General features: G+C 32.9%; 3 protein-coding genes across 3 annotated transcripts; 2 read left to right on the forward strand and 1 right to left on the reverse strand.

Moving 5' to 3' along the window:
- On the reverse strand, nt 1–1,098 carry LOC114185914. Its single transcript, XM_028073865.1, has one exon. It carries the CDS (start codon nt 1,096–1,098, stop codon nt 1–3), a length of 1,098 nt encoding a protein of 365 aa, XP_027929666.1.
- An 8,110-nt stretch (nt 1,099–9,208) lies between these two features.
- Nucleotides 9,209–11,267, forward strand: LOC114185031 (heat shock cognate 70 kDa protein-like). The gene is made up of 2 exons (XM_028072518.1): nt 9,209–9,428; nt 9,637–11,267. The coding sequence occupies exons 1-2, from the start codon at nt 9,209–9,211 to the stop codon at nt 11,265–11,267; spliced, it is 1,851 nt and encodes a 616-aa protein (XP_027928319.1).
- Nucleotides 11,268–13,508: 2,241 nt separating this feature from the next.
- On the forward strand, nt 13,509–14,783 carry LOC114185703. Its single transcript, XM_028073577.1, has 2 exons — nt 13,509–13,536; nt 13,783–14,783. The coding sequence occupies exon 2, from the start codon at nt 13,829–13,831 to the stop codon at nt 14,603–14,605; it is 777 nt and encodes a 258-aa protein (XP_027929378.1). The 5' UTR covers nt 13,509–13,536; nt 13,783–13,828; the 3' UTR covers nt 14,606–14,783.
- Nucleotides 14,784–17,603: the final 2,820 nt, after the last annotated feature.

The following is a 17,603-nucleotide window of genomic DNA, read 5'->3' on the forward strand; positions in this document are numbered from 1 at the left end:
TCACATCGTGAGCCCGAGCCTCCTCACACATTCATTAGACACAAACGAATGAGTGGCTCCTGAGTCGAACAACACCACTACCTCGTGGTCACACAACAAACATAGAAACTGCAAAAGGTTACCTGACTGTTTCGCCTCTGTAGTCGTCAAGGCGAACACACGCCCCGGTGCTCTGGGTCGGTCTCCTACTGGCCTCGTAGCTGGCGCACCATCAGCTTGTCTTCTGTTAGGACACTGACGTGCAAAGTGCCCTGTCTGCTGGCATACGTAGCACCTACCAGTACTACTGCCTCCACCTGTACTGCTGGCAAGTTTAGTACAATCCCTCCTCAAGTGTTCCCCGCCACAGTTATAACACCGTAATCTTCCCCAGGTAGTCGGTGGTCTGCTATAAGGTTTCCTCTGAGGTCTGACATCTGGGGTAGTCCTCTGCTGTTTCCCCCCACTACTCGACCCGGTCTCCAACTGCTCCACAGTCTTGGCCTGCTCGACCAAAGCTGGAAACTCTCTAATCCGAAGCGGCACCAGGAAACGGCGTAACTCATGTTTTAGGCCGCCCTCAAACTTCCTACACCTCCACTCCTCGGTGACTGCTGGAGTGTAGAAACGCGCCAGATATTCGAATCTCTCTATGTATGCCGCCACAGTCATGGTCCCCTGCTGAAGAGTAAGGAACTCTGCCTCCCGCTCGTGCCTCGCACTGTCGGGAAAGTACTTCTCCAAGAACCTCGTCCTGAAGGCAGTCCATGTCACCTGCTCCTCACGCGTCTGCATCAACTGTTGCATCCCCTGCCACCAATACTCTGCGTCTGCCACCAAGAGAAATGTGACAAACAACAGCCTCTGCTCATCCGTGCACCCCAGCACTCTACAAATCTTCTCGCATTCTCGCATCCAAGCATCTGCCTCATCAGGAGTGGCCTTGCCAGAGAACTTGGCCGGCCGGTGTTTCATGAAATCCTCCACAGATACTGGTCGGGTAGGTGCCACTACAGCTCTGGGTGGCGCCGCTATGGGCTGCATCGCGTCCACCATACGATGGATCGCCTGAGCTATGTCATCAGCTCCAGCGGTGCTCCTCCTCCTCCTGTTAGCCATAGCTCGTGCACGCCACATATTATAACTGGTTCACACACACAGCCCATATTAGGATCTCATATCCAGACATAAACTAATAACACAGACAATACGCAAACGTAACACGATATGCTCACTCCCCATAGACCCCAAAAATCATTTTGAAAACCATTGCTCTGATACCAAATGTAACATCCCGCCAGGATATTACTGATATATAATTAAATAAATGAAATAAATAAAATCTTGCGTTTAATAATACCTCATTTTCCCAAGACACGGGAAAATTTAAACTTTATTAAATGGGCGAATAAAATGTACAACGTTCCTTACAAAACCAAAATCCACAATATATCAAGTCACCCGTCAGGGTTTACATATGTTTTCAAAAACAAGTAAATAAATATAAAAGTTTCCCAAGACAATCCCCTCTCCGCGGCTAAGCTGCACCAGAGTCACCTGCATCACCAACATCTGCTCTCGTGTACCGCGTACACGATCATCGCCACACACACGCAGATAGGGTGAGCTTAACAGATAAAATCACATATACAAAACCATAGCCAGGGATGTTACATCCTCAACCAGGAAAGACTTGGTACTCCTCTACCTCCATGTCGAGGATGTCTTCGACCAAGGTAAACCTAATATTCTTCTACATCCCTTTTGAGTATGTGCTCGACCAAGGTAGACCTGGTACTCCTCTACGTCTTTATCAAAGATGTCTTCGGCCAAGGTAGACTTGATATTTCTCTACTTTCCTGTCAAGAATGTCCTCAACCAGGGTAGACTTGGTATTCCTCTACGTCCTTGTCGAGGATGTCTTACCTAATACTCCTCTATGTCCCTGTTGAGGATGTCTCAAACCAAGGTAGAGCTGATGCTCCTCTACGTCCCTATCAAGTATGTCGACCAAGGTAGACCTGATACTCCTCTTAGTCCCTATCAAGTACATCTTTGGCCAAGGTTTACATTATTTATTTTTTCCAAGTCTTTGTCGAGTATGTACCCTGCTAAGGTAGACATGATACTCCTCTAGGTCCCTATTGAGTTTGTCTTCGATCAAGGTAAACTTGATACTCCTCTACGTTCCTGTCGAGTATGTTATCGACCAAGGTAGACCTGGTACTCCTTTACGTCCCTGTCGAGTGCATTATCGACCTAGGTTGACTGTTTATGTTTTCCAAATCCCTATTAAGAATGTCCTCGACCAAGGTAGACTTGGTACTAATCTACGTTCTCTTCGATTTCATCATTAACGAAGGCTCCCTATCAAAACCTCTGTAGAGATCTCCTCTACAAGTCAAGTCCTTGTTGATGATTCACATTAACTAAGGTTAACTTTCAAAACCTCTGTAGAGACCTCTTCTACAAAATCTCTACATAAAATTCCAAAAGTGCAAAGTTAATTTTCTATGCTTGTAGACACTGTCTCTATGTGATACTCCAATAGTGCAAAGCTAAGTGTCTACACTTGTAGGCACTGTCTATATGCTTGTAGACATTGTCTCTACATGAGACTCCAAGAGTGCAAAGTTAAGTGTTTATGCTCTAGACACCGTCTTTATGTGAGACTCCATAAGAGCAAAGCTAAGTGTCCATGCTCGTAGACAATGTCTCTATGTTAGACTCCAAGTGTGCAAAGCTAAGTATCTACGCTCATAGACATTGTTTCTACGTGAGACTTCAAGAGTGCAAAGTTAGGTGTCTATGCTCGTAGACACTGTCTCTACGTGAGACCCAAAGAATGCAAAACTTAGTGCCTACGCTCGTAAACATTGTCTCTATGTGAGACTCAAAAAGTGAAAAGCTAAGTGTCTACTTTGAAAGACATTGTCTCTACATGAGACTCCAAAAGTACAAATCTAGGTGTCTACGCTTGTAGACACTGGCTCTACGTGAGACTCAAAAAGCGCAAAACTAAGTGCCTATGCTCATAGACATTGTCTCTATGTGAGACTCTAAAACTACAAAGCTAAGTGTCTACCCTTGTAGACATTGTCTCTACATGAGACTCCAAAAGTGCAAATCTAAGTGTTTACGCTCGTCGATTCCATCTCCATGCTCGTAGACACCGTTTCTACGAAAATGAGATCTCCACGTAAAACTAAGCCTCCAAGGCTAAGTTAATCTCTCGTAGACACTATCTCTAGAAAACAATGTATCCATGTAAAACTAAGTCCCCAAGGCTAAGTTGTTACTCTCTCGTAGACATTGTCTCTACAAAAATAATGTCTCCATGTAAAACGAAGCCCTCAAGGCTAAGTTATTACTCTCTTGTAGACATTGTCTCTATGAAAACAATGTCTTCACGTAAAACTAAGCTCCCTAAGGCTAAGTTGCTCTCTTGTAGATACTGTCTCTACGAAAACAATGTCTCCACGTAAAACTAAGCCCCCAAGGCTAAGTTGTTACTCTTTCGTAGACACTATCTCTACGAAAACAATGTCTCCGTGTAAAACTAAGTCCCCAAAGGCTAAGTTACTACTCTCTCGTAGACACTATCTCTACGAAAACAATGTCTCCATGTAAAGTTAAGCCCTCAACGCTAAGTTGTTACTCTCTCGTAGACAATGTCTCTATGAAAACATTGTCTCCACATAAAACTAAGGCCTTAAGACCAAGTCTTTACTTTCTCGTAGACATTATCTCTATGAAAATATTGTCTCCACGTAAAAATAAGGCCTCATGGCCAAGTCGTAGACATGGTCTCTACAAAAACATTGTTTCCATGAAAAATTAAGGCCCTAAGGCCAAGTCTTTACTCTCTCGTAGATATTGTCTCTACGAAAACATTGTCTCTACGTAAAACTAAGGCTCTAAGGCCAAGTTTTTACTTTTTCATATTTTTAGGGTGGTGATAAAACCCTTATAGTCGTCCTTACTTTTTTTATTGAGATAAACCTAAGTTTCCCTCTTTCTAGACTTGTCATCCTCATCATTATGACAATTGGCCGAGGATAATGATGACTGCGGAGGATTGCATAATTCTTAGTCTTCTAGGCACTCTTCCTCGACGTCTCCCCACTGTCAGATATGGTCAAATCCAAAGGCCCTAAAAGCAACAATCTCGATTCTTGAGGACATATCACTTGGGTTAGGCCCAACCAAACTGCAAGCGTTGTAACCATTTTTAGCCTTTTCATCCCTTACATGTCTTCAAGGTTGGGGGGCTATTGTGTAGATAGGACTTAAGAGGATAAAAGTACCAAGACAAAAGAATTTTTCTTACTTAGGAGACTACGTTAAGACTCTCGACTTAGAATGTCTCGACTCTAAGAGGCTATTGTACATAGAGGGTCGAGTACATCCCTACAACTTAGGAGTAAAGGATGTATTGACATTAAGGAAAGGATAGACATGTATGTCATTGCTGCAATACGAAGTCACCTAGGCAAAAGGACAAATCAAAGAGTAATTGAAGGTAAATAAGCATGATAAACAAGACACTAAAATGACCTAATCCTACATAATTCAGGCCCAATAGTTTGGGCCCATCCAGGTAGTATAAATAGCATTATTCATGAAATAATTTACTGATCTCATTTATTGTCGAGGTGGACATCTCGACCACTATTGGGTTATATATATATTTTTTCATATGTTTTGGTTATATATGGGTTATGGTTATGGTCATTGAGAGATTGTGGATTCTCTATATATAGATATATGACATTAGTCTTACACATATAAGACATTTGACATCACTTTAACCCAAAAACCTTAAGGCAATGTGATCATGGACCTTTATTCTTATATAGTGTTTAACTTTGTCTTTTTTATCCAATGTGAAACTTTTTGACTCACACTTGTATTATTCTCAACAATCTCTCCTCAAGGGTGAGTCCTTTGTTTTTTTTTTTTATATGGTATATTTCCCTTCAGGTGTATGAGTGACCCCTTTGGTTGTTATGCGGTCAGTCATTTCGGTGACCCTTTTTTGTGTTATGGTTATGCGATTAGTCACTCCGAACTATCGGTTCTGATACCACTTGTTGAGATTTTTAGGACTTTTGAAAATATGAGATATGAGGTATATGTGATATGTTATACAGAGAAACATGTTATTGTATTTTATTGATATATATATATATATATATATATATATATATATATATATATATATATATATATATATATATATATATATATATATATATATATATCAAAATATAACAAAATATCAAGCATAAAATATTTAGAATATTTCACTCCTAATATAAAATAATAACTAATTTTTAAAATTAAAATGTATTTCGAAAATTAAAATATTTTTTAAAAATTAATTTAAATAGAAAAAATATTAGATATTAAGTAATATTTTCAATAATTTTCAACTTAGAGCTATTATATGTTATACCGTTGTCACTTTGTATATCGATAAAAAGAGATCTCATGAGTGTCGTGATTCCTGGGAACACCACCGTTCCTGTTGTAAGAAAACAAGTATATGGAAGATCGGACGATTTTCAATCCTATGTCGTGACTAAAGGCAACAAGTTTGAACTATCAATCCTTGAACACACTTTTCTTCTACGTCTTGCTAATGTGAAAAATACAAACAACCAATCAGATCAGTGGGCAGATAATTTGTTTCTTTATTTTTCTGAAGACAGCAATACACCAGGGTGAAAAATAAAAACAACCAATAAGATCACTAACAAGACAATGAAAAGAACCTTATTAAAAGAGAGAAAACATAATTTTTTACTGTGGTTTGATAGAATGGCTCGAGTATGCAAAACGATCTTCATCAAACGGTTCTTATATATACAAGCATGCAAAAGGATGAGTAAGAAAACAAATCAGTCTCTTGATGTAACATAGTTTCCATAAATTAAAAAATTCATTTAAAAAAACCTAATGTAACATAGTTTCCATAAATTAACTTCAGTCATGACTAATATTATTTTACTTTTTTGTTGATCTTATTACTTTTCGAAAGTGGTTGTAAAATAAATCATCCAAATAGTTTCCAATTAAGGTTTTGTATCTTAGACAAAGTTTGCTCCATATAATAAAAAATCAAACTCGCATACAAAAAACTTAACAATCTATTATGTTTGAATATAGTGACATTTTATTTCCATTAAATATTATTTTAATCTCTTAAGTTTCTGGTAATTCTTGATTTGTTTAGATCCTGAAAGTAATTAAGTTGTTATTTGGCTCCTGAAAATGTTTTCTTAATTTTGCATTTTATAAAATTTTAAATTACTCTTTTTAATCATAAAATATGTGAATTTCGATTTCACTTTCTACAAAATATTTTTTCCCTCCAAAACTTTAACAATTATTTTACATTTTATTTAAGATAATTAAATATTATTCATTCATTCAGAAATTAAAAATATATTTGGTGTTTTTAGAATAAAAAATAAAAGAAATAATAAATAAGTAATAATAATAATAATATAAATAATTAGAAATTAGGTATGGGCCTTATAAATAATCTGATAACTACACTTTAGGATATGTTTTATTACTTTTGGACTACACTCATATTACTTCACGCATGCCCTATTTTAGGCACTGCACGCACATATGATCATTTTGCTGTTGCACCCCCATATTTCAATACTTACACCTATTACTTGGAGGTTTATGTTATCTGCATCCTGATTTTGCAATATATTTGGGCTTCATGTTTTTATAATAGTGTTACTATTTGTCATATCGCTTTTTTACACAGATCATTCTCTTTATTCCAAATTTTTCAAATAAAATTCGATTATCACAGTTCTGGAGTATTTAAATCTTTAACTATTGAATAAAATTTAATCATAACCTCTCAAGAGGTAGTTAGTAATTAAATCTTTAACTCTTAAATAAAATATGATCTTTTATAATTAAATATGATCTTTTAAATAAATTTAATTATCACGTTCAATTTATGAATCACTTGATAATTAAATATTTAACTCTTAAATAAAAATCAAATTACCACATTAAGTCTGGAACTTACTTGATAATTAAATTTAAATTTTTAATAAATTTTGATTATCATGTTAAGTCTCGAATTTATTTGATAATTGAATCTTTCATATAATTTTAGAAACTATATATATAATCATCACATCTAGGTTTGGACTTGATGATAATCTTTCATGTAATCTAGGATTTGATTACGTTGAATCTCGAATTTACTTGATAACTAAACAAAAATATATTAAAATTGAAAATTAAAAATAATAATAATCAAATCTAAGGTTTTCTAAATAGTTTTGAAAGAGAATTATGCAATATTGATTTCGCATTCTTAATGAGAATACATAGGAGCAAAGTTAATTTTACATTTGTACGTTTTATTTGATGTTTGTGAAAACATAAATATTTGAAAATTTTCATTAGTTTTGCACACTTAATTAAAGAGAACTTGAGCCATGTGGAATGTTAATACCTTCACACGCATAACCGATTCCTGAACTCAAACTAGTTTCACAAACCATTTGTTTGTATTAGTTTTCCATAGTGTCCCTTAGTAAATTGTAGTGGTAACTTCCTATTTTAAAATTGATATTTTTTAGTTGTCGTCCCATAGAGATTTTGCGGTTGCGACACTAAGTATTAACATATTACATCGTAACTTTCCTTATACTAAATATTAACAGAATATTTAGTATATCAGGTCATATATCACCTTATTATATTTATTTCAAGTAACATATCACATTATTATTATTATTATTATTATTATTATTATTATTATTATTATTATTATTATACTTATTTGAAGTAAGTTGTTATACGGTTAATATTACCCTTTTATCATATGAATCTAAGGCCGAAAGAGATTCTATATACTAAATATTAACAAAATATTTAATATGTCAGGTCATACATCACGTTATTATACTTATTTCAAGTAATATATCACATTATTATTATTATTATTATTATTATTATTATTATTATTATTATTATTATTATTATTATTATTATTATTATTATTATTATTATTATTATTATACGGTTAATATTACTCAAACTCACCCTCTCTAAACAAATTCTTACTCTCATATTGAATGAGCGGCAATATTTATTTTCAAGTGGATCTCTCCTCTTAGAACAACAAAGAATTCAATTCTCGCCAACACATTTCAAATCTCGATAAAGACATAAAATATCACATTTCTTATTTTTAACGGAAAAAATGTTAATAGGAGCTACTGAATAATATTAACTTTTAAAAATAAAATTAAATAGTTATAATGGACTACAAATTTACGTGGAGAGAGAAAAATTAATTATATTCTCCTATTAAGTAACGAAACTCATTGGCACTTATTCTTTTCTATTTCTAAAATATTAGAATACATTATATACATGGAAGTAAGAAAACGCAAAAGATATCATACGTAACTTAAAATTATATTAAAAATAAATAAAACCTAAATATTTTTTATTCGAGTAAAAAAAATTAAACTACCATTATATATCATATGGTGACTTTGAAGATCGGTTATCTTCCAATTTCCTTATCAAGTTGGTTATCTATTTTAAATTTCTTCAGTGTTGAAAATTTAAATTGATTCTTCCATTTTTTTTTATCTTTAATATCAAAGCATCTGCACAATGGAATTTTATTAGTCTCTCAAAACCCCTCTTGTTGATAAAAACCTATCATTTTAAAGAGTGTAATTGGGAAGAGAATGTTGTGGAAATTCTGAAGAGTTGTAACAAGAAAAAACAGAGATTCAGAACCTTACTGAGTTTCTTATTTACTATTTTGAAGGTAAAGCTTCATCTTATTTCCTATATTTTATCTCTATTTATGTATACTTAGTAACATAACAATTTGCATCACTGCATACATGCATATCCAACATACTCCTTCACTATGTTACTCCCGACTATTTCTTTTGTAACATGGTAACAGGTAACTGTCATGAAAAAAGACAGTAATGTATGTATTGTTCGAGATTTGGTATGAAGATTAAACCTAAAAGAAAAAAACCATAATCAGTTTTCTGATTTTGTAAAGATGAAACTTCTTAGTAATTAATTAACCATCATACTTTGTTACTCCTTCTCTCAATTATTATGCTTAAAGTTTATGAATTCTTACATTGGGCATCGTTAATCTCTGTGGCTAGCTTCAATTCTTCTGGCACATTCTACACTGAGAGGAATGACAAAACAAAATAAGGAGTGGGCTATTGGAATCGATCTTGGCACTACATACTCTTGCTTTGCTGTATGGAAAGAACAACAGTGTAGAGTGGAAATCATTCACAACGATCAAGGCAATAGACTCACTCCTTCTTGTGTTTCTTTCACAGAAAATCAAAGGTTGATTGGCGATGCCGCTAAGAACTTGGCTTCCATTAACCCAACAAACACTGTCTTTGGTAATTAGTTGTTTGTTATTGTTATGTTATTCTATTATTTGTGAATTCCTTTTGTATGTTTACATTGTGAATTATTTCGTCCTCTGTTTTTAAGTTATTTATTAAAATCAATTGTATCCTTGGAGGCTACTTTGAGTATGACATTGACGAAGTAGACTAGATTTAATCTCATTTGGCTAAAGAAAAATATTGTTGGTGAACATTGCAGACGTAAAAAGGTTGATTGGCAGAAAATACAGTGACCCCGTTATTGAGAATGATATAAGGCTGTGGCCATTTAAGGTCATTGCTGATTCTGATGACAAACCCATAATAGTTGTTTCCTATAAGGGTGAGGAGAAACGCATTTCACCTGTAGAAATCTCATCTATGATCCTTACAAAGATGCGTGAGATTGCAGAATCATACTTGGACTCAGGCGTTAAGAATGTTGTGGTAACTGTGCCGGCTTATTTCAATGATTCTCAGCGACGAGCAACCAAAGATGCTGCTACTATTGCTGGCTTCAATGTTAAGCGGATAATCAATGAACCCACGGCTGCAGCTCTGGCTTATGGGCTTGAGAACAAAGGTAACTGTGATGGAAAGAGAAAGAGAAATATTTTCATCTTTGATCTTGGTGGTGGTACATTTGATGTGTCTATTCTCAGAATGAAAGATGTTTTTGAAGTCAAAGCAATTGCGGGTGACACTCATCTCGGAGGAGAAGACATGGACAACAGGATGCTGAAGTACTGCGTAGAGGAATTCAAGAGAAAGAATAGAGTGGACATTAGTGGAAACCCGAAAGCTCTGAGAAGGTTGAGAAGTGCGTGTGAGAGGGCAAAAAGGACACTCTCACATGCCGTTGATACCACCATTGAGGTAGATTCTTTATCTGGAGGCATTGATTTCCATTCATCAATGACTCGCACGAGATTTGAGGAACTCAACATGGACCTATTTAGAAAGTGTATGGAGACGGTAGATAAGTGTGTTGTTGATTCTAAGATGAACAAGAGTGATATAGATGAGATTGTACTGGTTGGTGGTTCTTCTAGGATTCCCAAAGTGCAACCGCTATTGCAAGACTACTTTAAGGGAAAAGATTTATGCAAGAGAATTAACCCTGATGAGGCGGTTGCTCACGGTGCTGCTGTGCTGGCTGCTTTATTGAGTGACGGCATTAAATATGTTCCTGAATTGGTGTTATTGGATGTTACACCGCTATCTCTTGGTATATCTTTAAACGAAGATCTCATGAGTGTTGTGATTCCTAGGAATACTGTTATTCCGGTTAAAAGAAAGAAAGAATATACAAGAGTCTTAGACTTCCAATCCTCCATCCCAATCAGGGTTTACGAGGGTGAGAGGACAAGAGCCAGCGATAACAATTTGCTTGGTTCCTTTAACTTTTATGGAAGTCCAAATGCTCTTCGAGGTCATCCTTTAACTGTATGCTTCAGTATAGATGCTGATGGTATCATAAGTGTAACTGCTGAGGAAGAAAGCAGTGGAAGAAAGAACAGTATTACCATAACCAACGACAAGGAGAGACTATCAACTGAACAAGTTACGAGAATGATGGAAGAAGCCGAGAAATATAAGGCTGAAGACAAGGAGTACCAAAAGAAGGTTGAAGCAATTAATGCTTTGGAAGATTTCATTTACAAGATAAGAAAAGCTGCAGAGGATGTTGATAACAGTTTTAAGCTTGATCCACATCACAAAAAGATCAACGTGGCAATTGCAGAGGCCAGAAAATTGCTTGATGCTAGCCAGGAGACAGAGAAAGATGTGTTTGTGGATCATCTGCGCAAGGTCAAGAATCTCATTGAACCCATCATGAAGATCAACTAGTTTGTTTCAAGTTTATGTTGCTGGAAAATGCAAAACTTTCCAACCATATTATCCAAAAATGTTTCTAAAATTTTACTTTTACTTTCTAATGGATTCCGTCTTTGCTTCAACACTCTTTACCTCTTGCTAATATGAAAATACTTTTTAGCGAAATTGCATGCAGTACATTGGAGTACTTTTTTGCAAATTTGCATGTTTTTTGAAATTGCAAATAGTATATAAAATGATCTTACCCGGAAACACTACAAGAAATTCTCTTATGAGATATTTCTTACAAATTTGTTAACTGAAATTGTAAGAAAAAATTAATTTTCTGTCATTTTTTCTAAGAATTTTAACGGATAGAAAATTCTTCATAAATAATTATTTCTTTTAAATTTATAAAATTTGTAAATATTTTCTTTAAAAAATTATTGTAAAAAAAAATTTATATAAAATATTTTACAAAATAATTAATAACAATTTTTTACGATTTAATTTTTCCTAACAAAATTTGTAAGAATTTTATACGAAAAAAAGTTCAAAACAAAAATATGCATATGGCAACTTATATTTTCAGAGATAATTATTGAGCCCATGGCAACTTTGGCATATGGGCTTTAGAAGAAAAGTAACTATTTTGAAGAGAAAAATATTTTCATTTTTTTTTTATTTATTTGGTGGTATATGCATTTGAAGCCTGCGAAGTCGTCTAGGTATCAACATAAGGAAAAGTAGACAAAAGCAAAATTTTACAAATAGAAAAAATTACATTTATTTCAAAAAAAATAATAAAAGATCCCTTAAAAGAAATTACCATTACTCTTTAACTATTTTATTTCAAATAATAAAAATAATAAATATGTAAGAAATGAAAGGAAATATTTTAGGATGCTAAACTAGCAAACCATTATAGACATGTTGAAGAGTCTCATCGAAAACCATTATATAAGGATTAACTAGTTTGTTTCAAGTTTATGTTGCTGAGAAATGTGAAACTTTAAGAACCATGTTTTCTAAACAATATAATATTTTCAGTTTCAACTATTAATCCTTGAACACATTCTTCTTCTAGGTATATTTGAGTACATTTCTTCTATATGGTATTCAGATGAGAAATTGTTTCTAGGCTGTTAATTATCATCTATATTATACTTGATAAAGATAATTTTGGAAAATAGTATTGAGAAGCTGAATCATGCATATATAAAGGAAATTAATTAAAGATGATAAGTTGAAAGACGCGTATAAGAGGAATTGCACAGTAACAGCTGCTACAATTTCCATGAAGGAACCAAAAAGTTGAGGACACATTTGTGGTCGTGATGTGTATGTTTTGAGACAGTAATAAGCTAACGGAATTTCTCGATAAATTAAAGCAAGAAAATTATTATATATTTTGCTATTAAATATATATATATATATATATATATATATATATATATATATATATATATATATATATATATATATATATATATATATATATATATATATATATATATATATATATATATATATATATATTATAAACGGGGTGGGATTGCAAGCACTCTATTATAATTATAAAATATCTTTTGTTAATAAAATAAAAATTAAACACCAAAAAAGCTACATAACTTTCCCGCAGGTCACCATCCCAATTAAATAAAAAATTTAAGACATCTTTCCTCAATGTAACATTTTTATTATTTTTATTATTATTATTATTATTATTGTCCATATAAAATAATTATTAATTAAACTTGTATTGACATATGTATATTTTGATATCTCTCTCTTCTTATTTTGCCTCGCATTCATACAAAACTTTAAAATACTCTCAAAATTTAGAAATAAAAGTCCATATTAAAGAAAAATAAACAAACAAATAAGTTGCGGGCAATGAGATAAATAACACGAACATCACTTAATTTTTGATAAGTGTCAAACTTATCCTTATTGTTTAAGGCAGAACAAAGCACGGCACAAGTGCATATACTTTATGTTTGTTTGTTTCGTGTTGAGTTTGTGAGACCAAAATGAAAGGGGAAATACGACATAAAATCTGGAATAATAATAATAATAATAATTTAAAGAGAAGTTACTCAGAAGATCATCAGAAAGATGAAGAGGAATAACAAGTTTAGCTACGCGTTTGCTGTCTCGTATCAAAGAAGATAATGAAATGGTTTGCTTTCCAAGTAACTAAGGAAATGAAGCCCTTACTTAACGTATTGCTTATAAATAGTAATAATATATACATGTTTATCAACAAAGTGACATCTTATACACCTTTTGCCACTACAAAGTGAGATAGTGTATCCACCAAAACATTTTTCTTTCTTTTTCTTATCTTCACGTCAACCCTAAAATTTACTTCTGCTATTCTTTCACATCTATGAATTTTTCTCATTGCACCTGTTATCTCTAGCGATATATAGTTTGATTACATAGTTTTCTTTTTAACAATTATGCTTTTGCATATATCTCAGTTTCCTATTTTTAGCATTACATTATAACTTTCTTTGTTGTTGCATTTTCTTTGTTTTAACAGAGGTTGTATCCTTAATTACATCACAAACAAAGGTGAAAAAAGAGACATGGGAGCTACAAAGAGGGGTTGTCCCAGCCATTCAGAACAACCGATGCAATTGAAGCCACCAGGGTCACCCTACAGATGCAGTGGATGTCGAGAAGTAGGGTTTGGACGCAGTTACCACTGTGAAAACAAGAACTGTGGTTACATCCTGCACGAAGAGTGTGCAACTGCTGTTTCCTTCGCCTTTCATCGATTTTTTCCGAGGAGCCACTTCGAGTTATACGAGGAAGCACCAGGGCACCGCGTGAGATACTGTGATGCTTGTGGAAAGGATGTTCTAGGGTTTGTGTACCATTGTTCAAGCACAGGTTATGATCTTCATCCATGCTGTTTAAAGATGAAAGATAGCATTTCTGATGAAGAAGGGCTTGTGTCACTTCAACTGTGTCAGAAGGTTCCTTCAAAGTGTGTGAAATGTAAGCATAGGAATGTTGTGGATGGAATCAGAGGATGGTCTTATGTGTCTTCGGATTCTGGGGGAAGTTGCTGTTACCATGTTTGGTGTGTTAAGCAACTGATTCTTGAGAATTTGAATAAGGGCTATTTTAGTCGTGAAATTGGGATGAGTGAGAGTGAGAGTGAGAGTGAGAGAGAGTACTCTCAGCTTGCAGTGAGAAGCATGGACATGGTACGAAGTAGAAGAAGTACGAGGAGGTCAGGGACGATGAAGAAGTACACAAAGATTGCTGTGTTGGTATTTAAACTGGTTTTTTCAGCTGTTTTTGGAAACCCTATAACTGCCATTGCTTCTCTTGTTGAAGCCCTAGTTTCAGATTAGGAGATCCTACGGTTCTTAAATTATTGCCACTGTTTGGATCGCAAAGCTTTCTTAATATGGTTCGTTGTTCATTTGATTTACCATGAGTGCAGATATGATGTTGAATGAGAGTGTTTCAATTTGTGTTGGTTTTGGGAATTTTCTATATTATAATAAAGTACAAATTCAAGCTATGTAAGTAATGGTTTTGTAGAAGAAAGTATATATGTTTGCATGAAAATGTTATAGAAATTTCCCACGTTGTTTGCATAGATGGATGGAAGCTGATAAAGTATTATGATTAATGTAGCTTCTTCTTCTTCTTTTTTTTTTTTTCTATGGAGGGCACATTTGAAAAGGACTTGCAATAAAAATAATTATCTGGTTTTATGAAATTGTACATGAATATGTTGCAGTGTTGAAGCAATTTCCTGGTAGTTTGACATTAACAAACATGTAGTTTCTTAATGATTCAAGTCATCGTGAATGTTGCAAGGAAAATACGTCAACTTTTCATTAATTTTGAATTTTTTTTCGTGGAACACATGAAATATTAAGACAACACATCATAGTTTGTGGAAGAAAATTGTATGCGTATATTTAGCAACTTCGTGCAAATTTGATGTATAATGTATCGGAAAATAATTTTTTTACTATTAAATTTTAACAATTTTTTTTATAATTTTATATGTTATTTTTTAAATAATTTTACATTTTTTTTATTTTTTTAAATATTTTAAAATCATTTAAAAAATATCATTTTATAAGATAAAATTATAATAAAAATGTGATTTTCCATAATACATTACTTTTGTTTTCATGTCACGACACGAGTTGAGCCATTGTCAACGTAGCTAAAGCGAAAGTGTTGCATAAAGTTTTATGATGTAAAATGATAAACAATAAACCAGCACAATAATATCTGTGATCGATACAGACGATGTTTATCTCCTCATTAATGAAGGATAAAAATTAGATGCATACATTATGTTTTGTTTTTCTTTTCTTTGATTTTAAAATTTACACTTTTTTATATCCCAGAAACAAAAATATAGTCATTTATTTTAATAAAAAAAAAAACTGAATAATTTCAATAAACTCTGAATCCTCCACAAAAGAATGTCCTCTCTCAATCACCCTGTTTATATGCCTCAGAGAGGGGGGTTTCTTCCTGCACCCCCAATATTTCTTCTGCACCTCTAAATATTCATGCTCTTCCATTTATGCCCTTGGAAAATTAAATAAATAAAAAAAGTTTAATTAGGTAGACGTAATTATGAATGGTAGAGTTAGTTGGCTGCCTGAATTAATTACCGGCCAGTCATTTATATACCCTGCACCCCTCTTCAGTTTCACTTACACTTACTTTCACTTTCACTGCAAAAAATTTCGTGGTTGAGGTGTGAAATTCCATTTGCTTCATTTCTTCTCAGAAAAAGAGGTACGCATATTTAGAATAGAAGTTTATATTTGATAAGTTTATGTGTGAGATAAATGTTGGTGCATTTTTAATATTTCATGAAGTCATTTTTATTTACGGAAGTGTCATGCAGAACTCTAAGTTATTTTTTCCATATACGGAAGTCGACTTCCGGAAGTGTATATGTAAAACAGAAGTCGACTTCCGGAGACAATTGAAATTTAATAATTTTTTTCCTTCTACGGAAGTCGACTTCCGAAGTATGTGTGAAACGGAAGTCGACTTCCGAAAGTGTATGAATAAATCGGAAGTGGACTTCCGGTGAAGTAAATGTTTATAGTATTACGGAAGTGGACTTCCGGTTTTAAAGTGAATATTTCGCCCGGAAGTCGAGTATTTGTTTGGTAAGTGGTGTGGTGAGTAAATTTTTTCCACTTCCGTAGTTAGTGGTTTATCTTGTTTTTCTTTTTTCACTTCCGATGCTTTCTGTGTTCTACCATGTTTTTTTTTTTTTCACTTTTCCACTCCACTTCCGTAGATGACTAACCTTTGTTTTTTCTTTTTCAGTTTTCCACTTCGCTATACTAAGTTGTCTTTTTTCTTTTTTCTTTCACTTTTCTACTTCCATGCTTTTAGACCTAGTAATATTTTAATTTATTTTATTTTGTAATTTATAATTTTGTTACGGTTTGAATAATAACTTATTTTTTATTTATTACTTATTTATATTATTTATTTAACTTTTATTTACATGAATATTTATTTTTTGTTTATATTTTTGTATGTTTTAATTATTATTTGTTTAAGTTTACTATTTATTTATTGTGTGTTTGTTTTATATTTTTGAATGAATATTTTTAATTTTTATTGATTGAATTTAATTTTTTTTTATTTTTTTATGGCTGAGTGTTTATGTATATTTGATTTTTTTTTTATATTTATTTAATTGTTTGAGGAATATTTTAATTTTTTTATAGGAAAATGATATTTTAACCCACTTTTTTTGACCCACTTTTAATCCACCACTCTCTTATCACCCTTTGATCATCTATTTTAATTTTTGGTAGTGATGTGATGATCTAAGGGTGATAAGAGTAGTGGGTTAAAAGTAGGTCAAAAAAAGTTGGTTAAAGTATCATTATCCTTTTTTATATTTATTTTATTTTGTAAAAAGTGGTATTGATTACTAATGTTAGATTATAGGTGGTTAAATTATCTAAGATGGACGATCTTCCTTTAAATTTTATGATTCACAAGTAAATTTGAGTTTCATCTCAGATTTCTCTTCTTTTATAAATGAGATGAGTGATGGAGACTATACAAATAATTTTACGACTGATAAGATATTTTCAACACGAGATGAGTTGATTCAGTAGGTTCGAGGGATAGCATATCATCTTGGTTTTGTTGTTGTCACGATCAGTGGGTTCGAGGGATATTTTCAAAATTATAATATATTATTATTATTCAAAATTATAATTATTTAAAATTATATTTACTCAACAATAAAGATAATTAAAATTAAAATTATTCAAAATCGTAAATAACTAAAATTTTCATTATTCAAAATTATAATTATTTTAATTTATATTTACTCAA

Source organism: Vigna unguiculata, chromosome 5 (genome assembly GCF_004118075.2).
Source record: "Vigna unguiculata cultivar IT97K-499-35 chromosome 5, ASM411807v1, whole genome shotgun sequence".
In the NCBI taxonomy this organism is placed as follows: domain Eukaryota; kingdom Viridiplantae; phylum Streptophyta; class Magnoliopsida; order Fabales; family Fabaceae; genus Vigna; species Vigna unguiculata.

What these genes read in the sequence shown, in the direction of transcription:
- LOC114185914 (XM_028073865.1), bottom strand. Translation starts at nt 1,098, where the DNA reads ATGGCTAACAGGAGGAGGAGGAGCACCGCTGGAGCTGATGACATAGCT.
- LOC114185031 (XM_028072518.1), top strand. Translation starts at nt 9,209, where the DNA reads ATGACAAAACAAAATAAGGAGTGGGCTATTGGAATCGATCTTGGCACT. An exon ending in CCCAACAAACACTGTCTTTG is followed by an intron (nt 9,429 to 9,636) that starts GTAATTAGTTGT and finishes TGAACATTGCAG; the next exon opens with ACGTAAAAAGGTTGATTGGC.
- LOC114185703 (XM_028073577.1), top strand. Translation starts at nt 13,829, where the DNA reads ATGGGAGCTACAAAGAGGGGTTGTCCCAGCCATTCAGAACAACCGATG.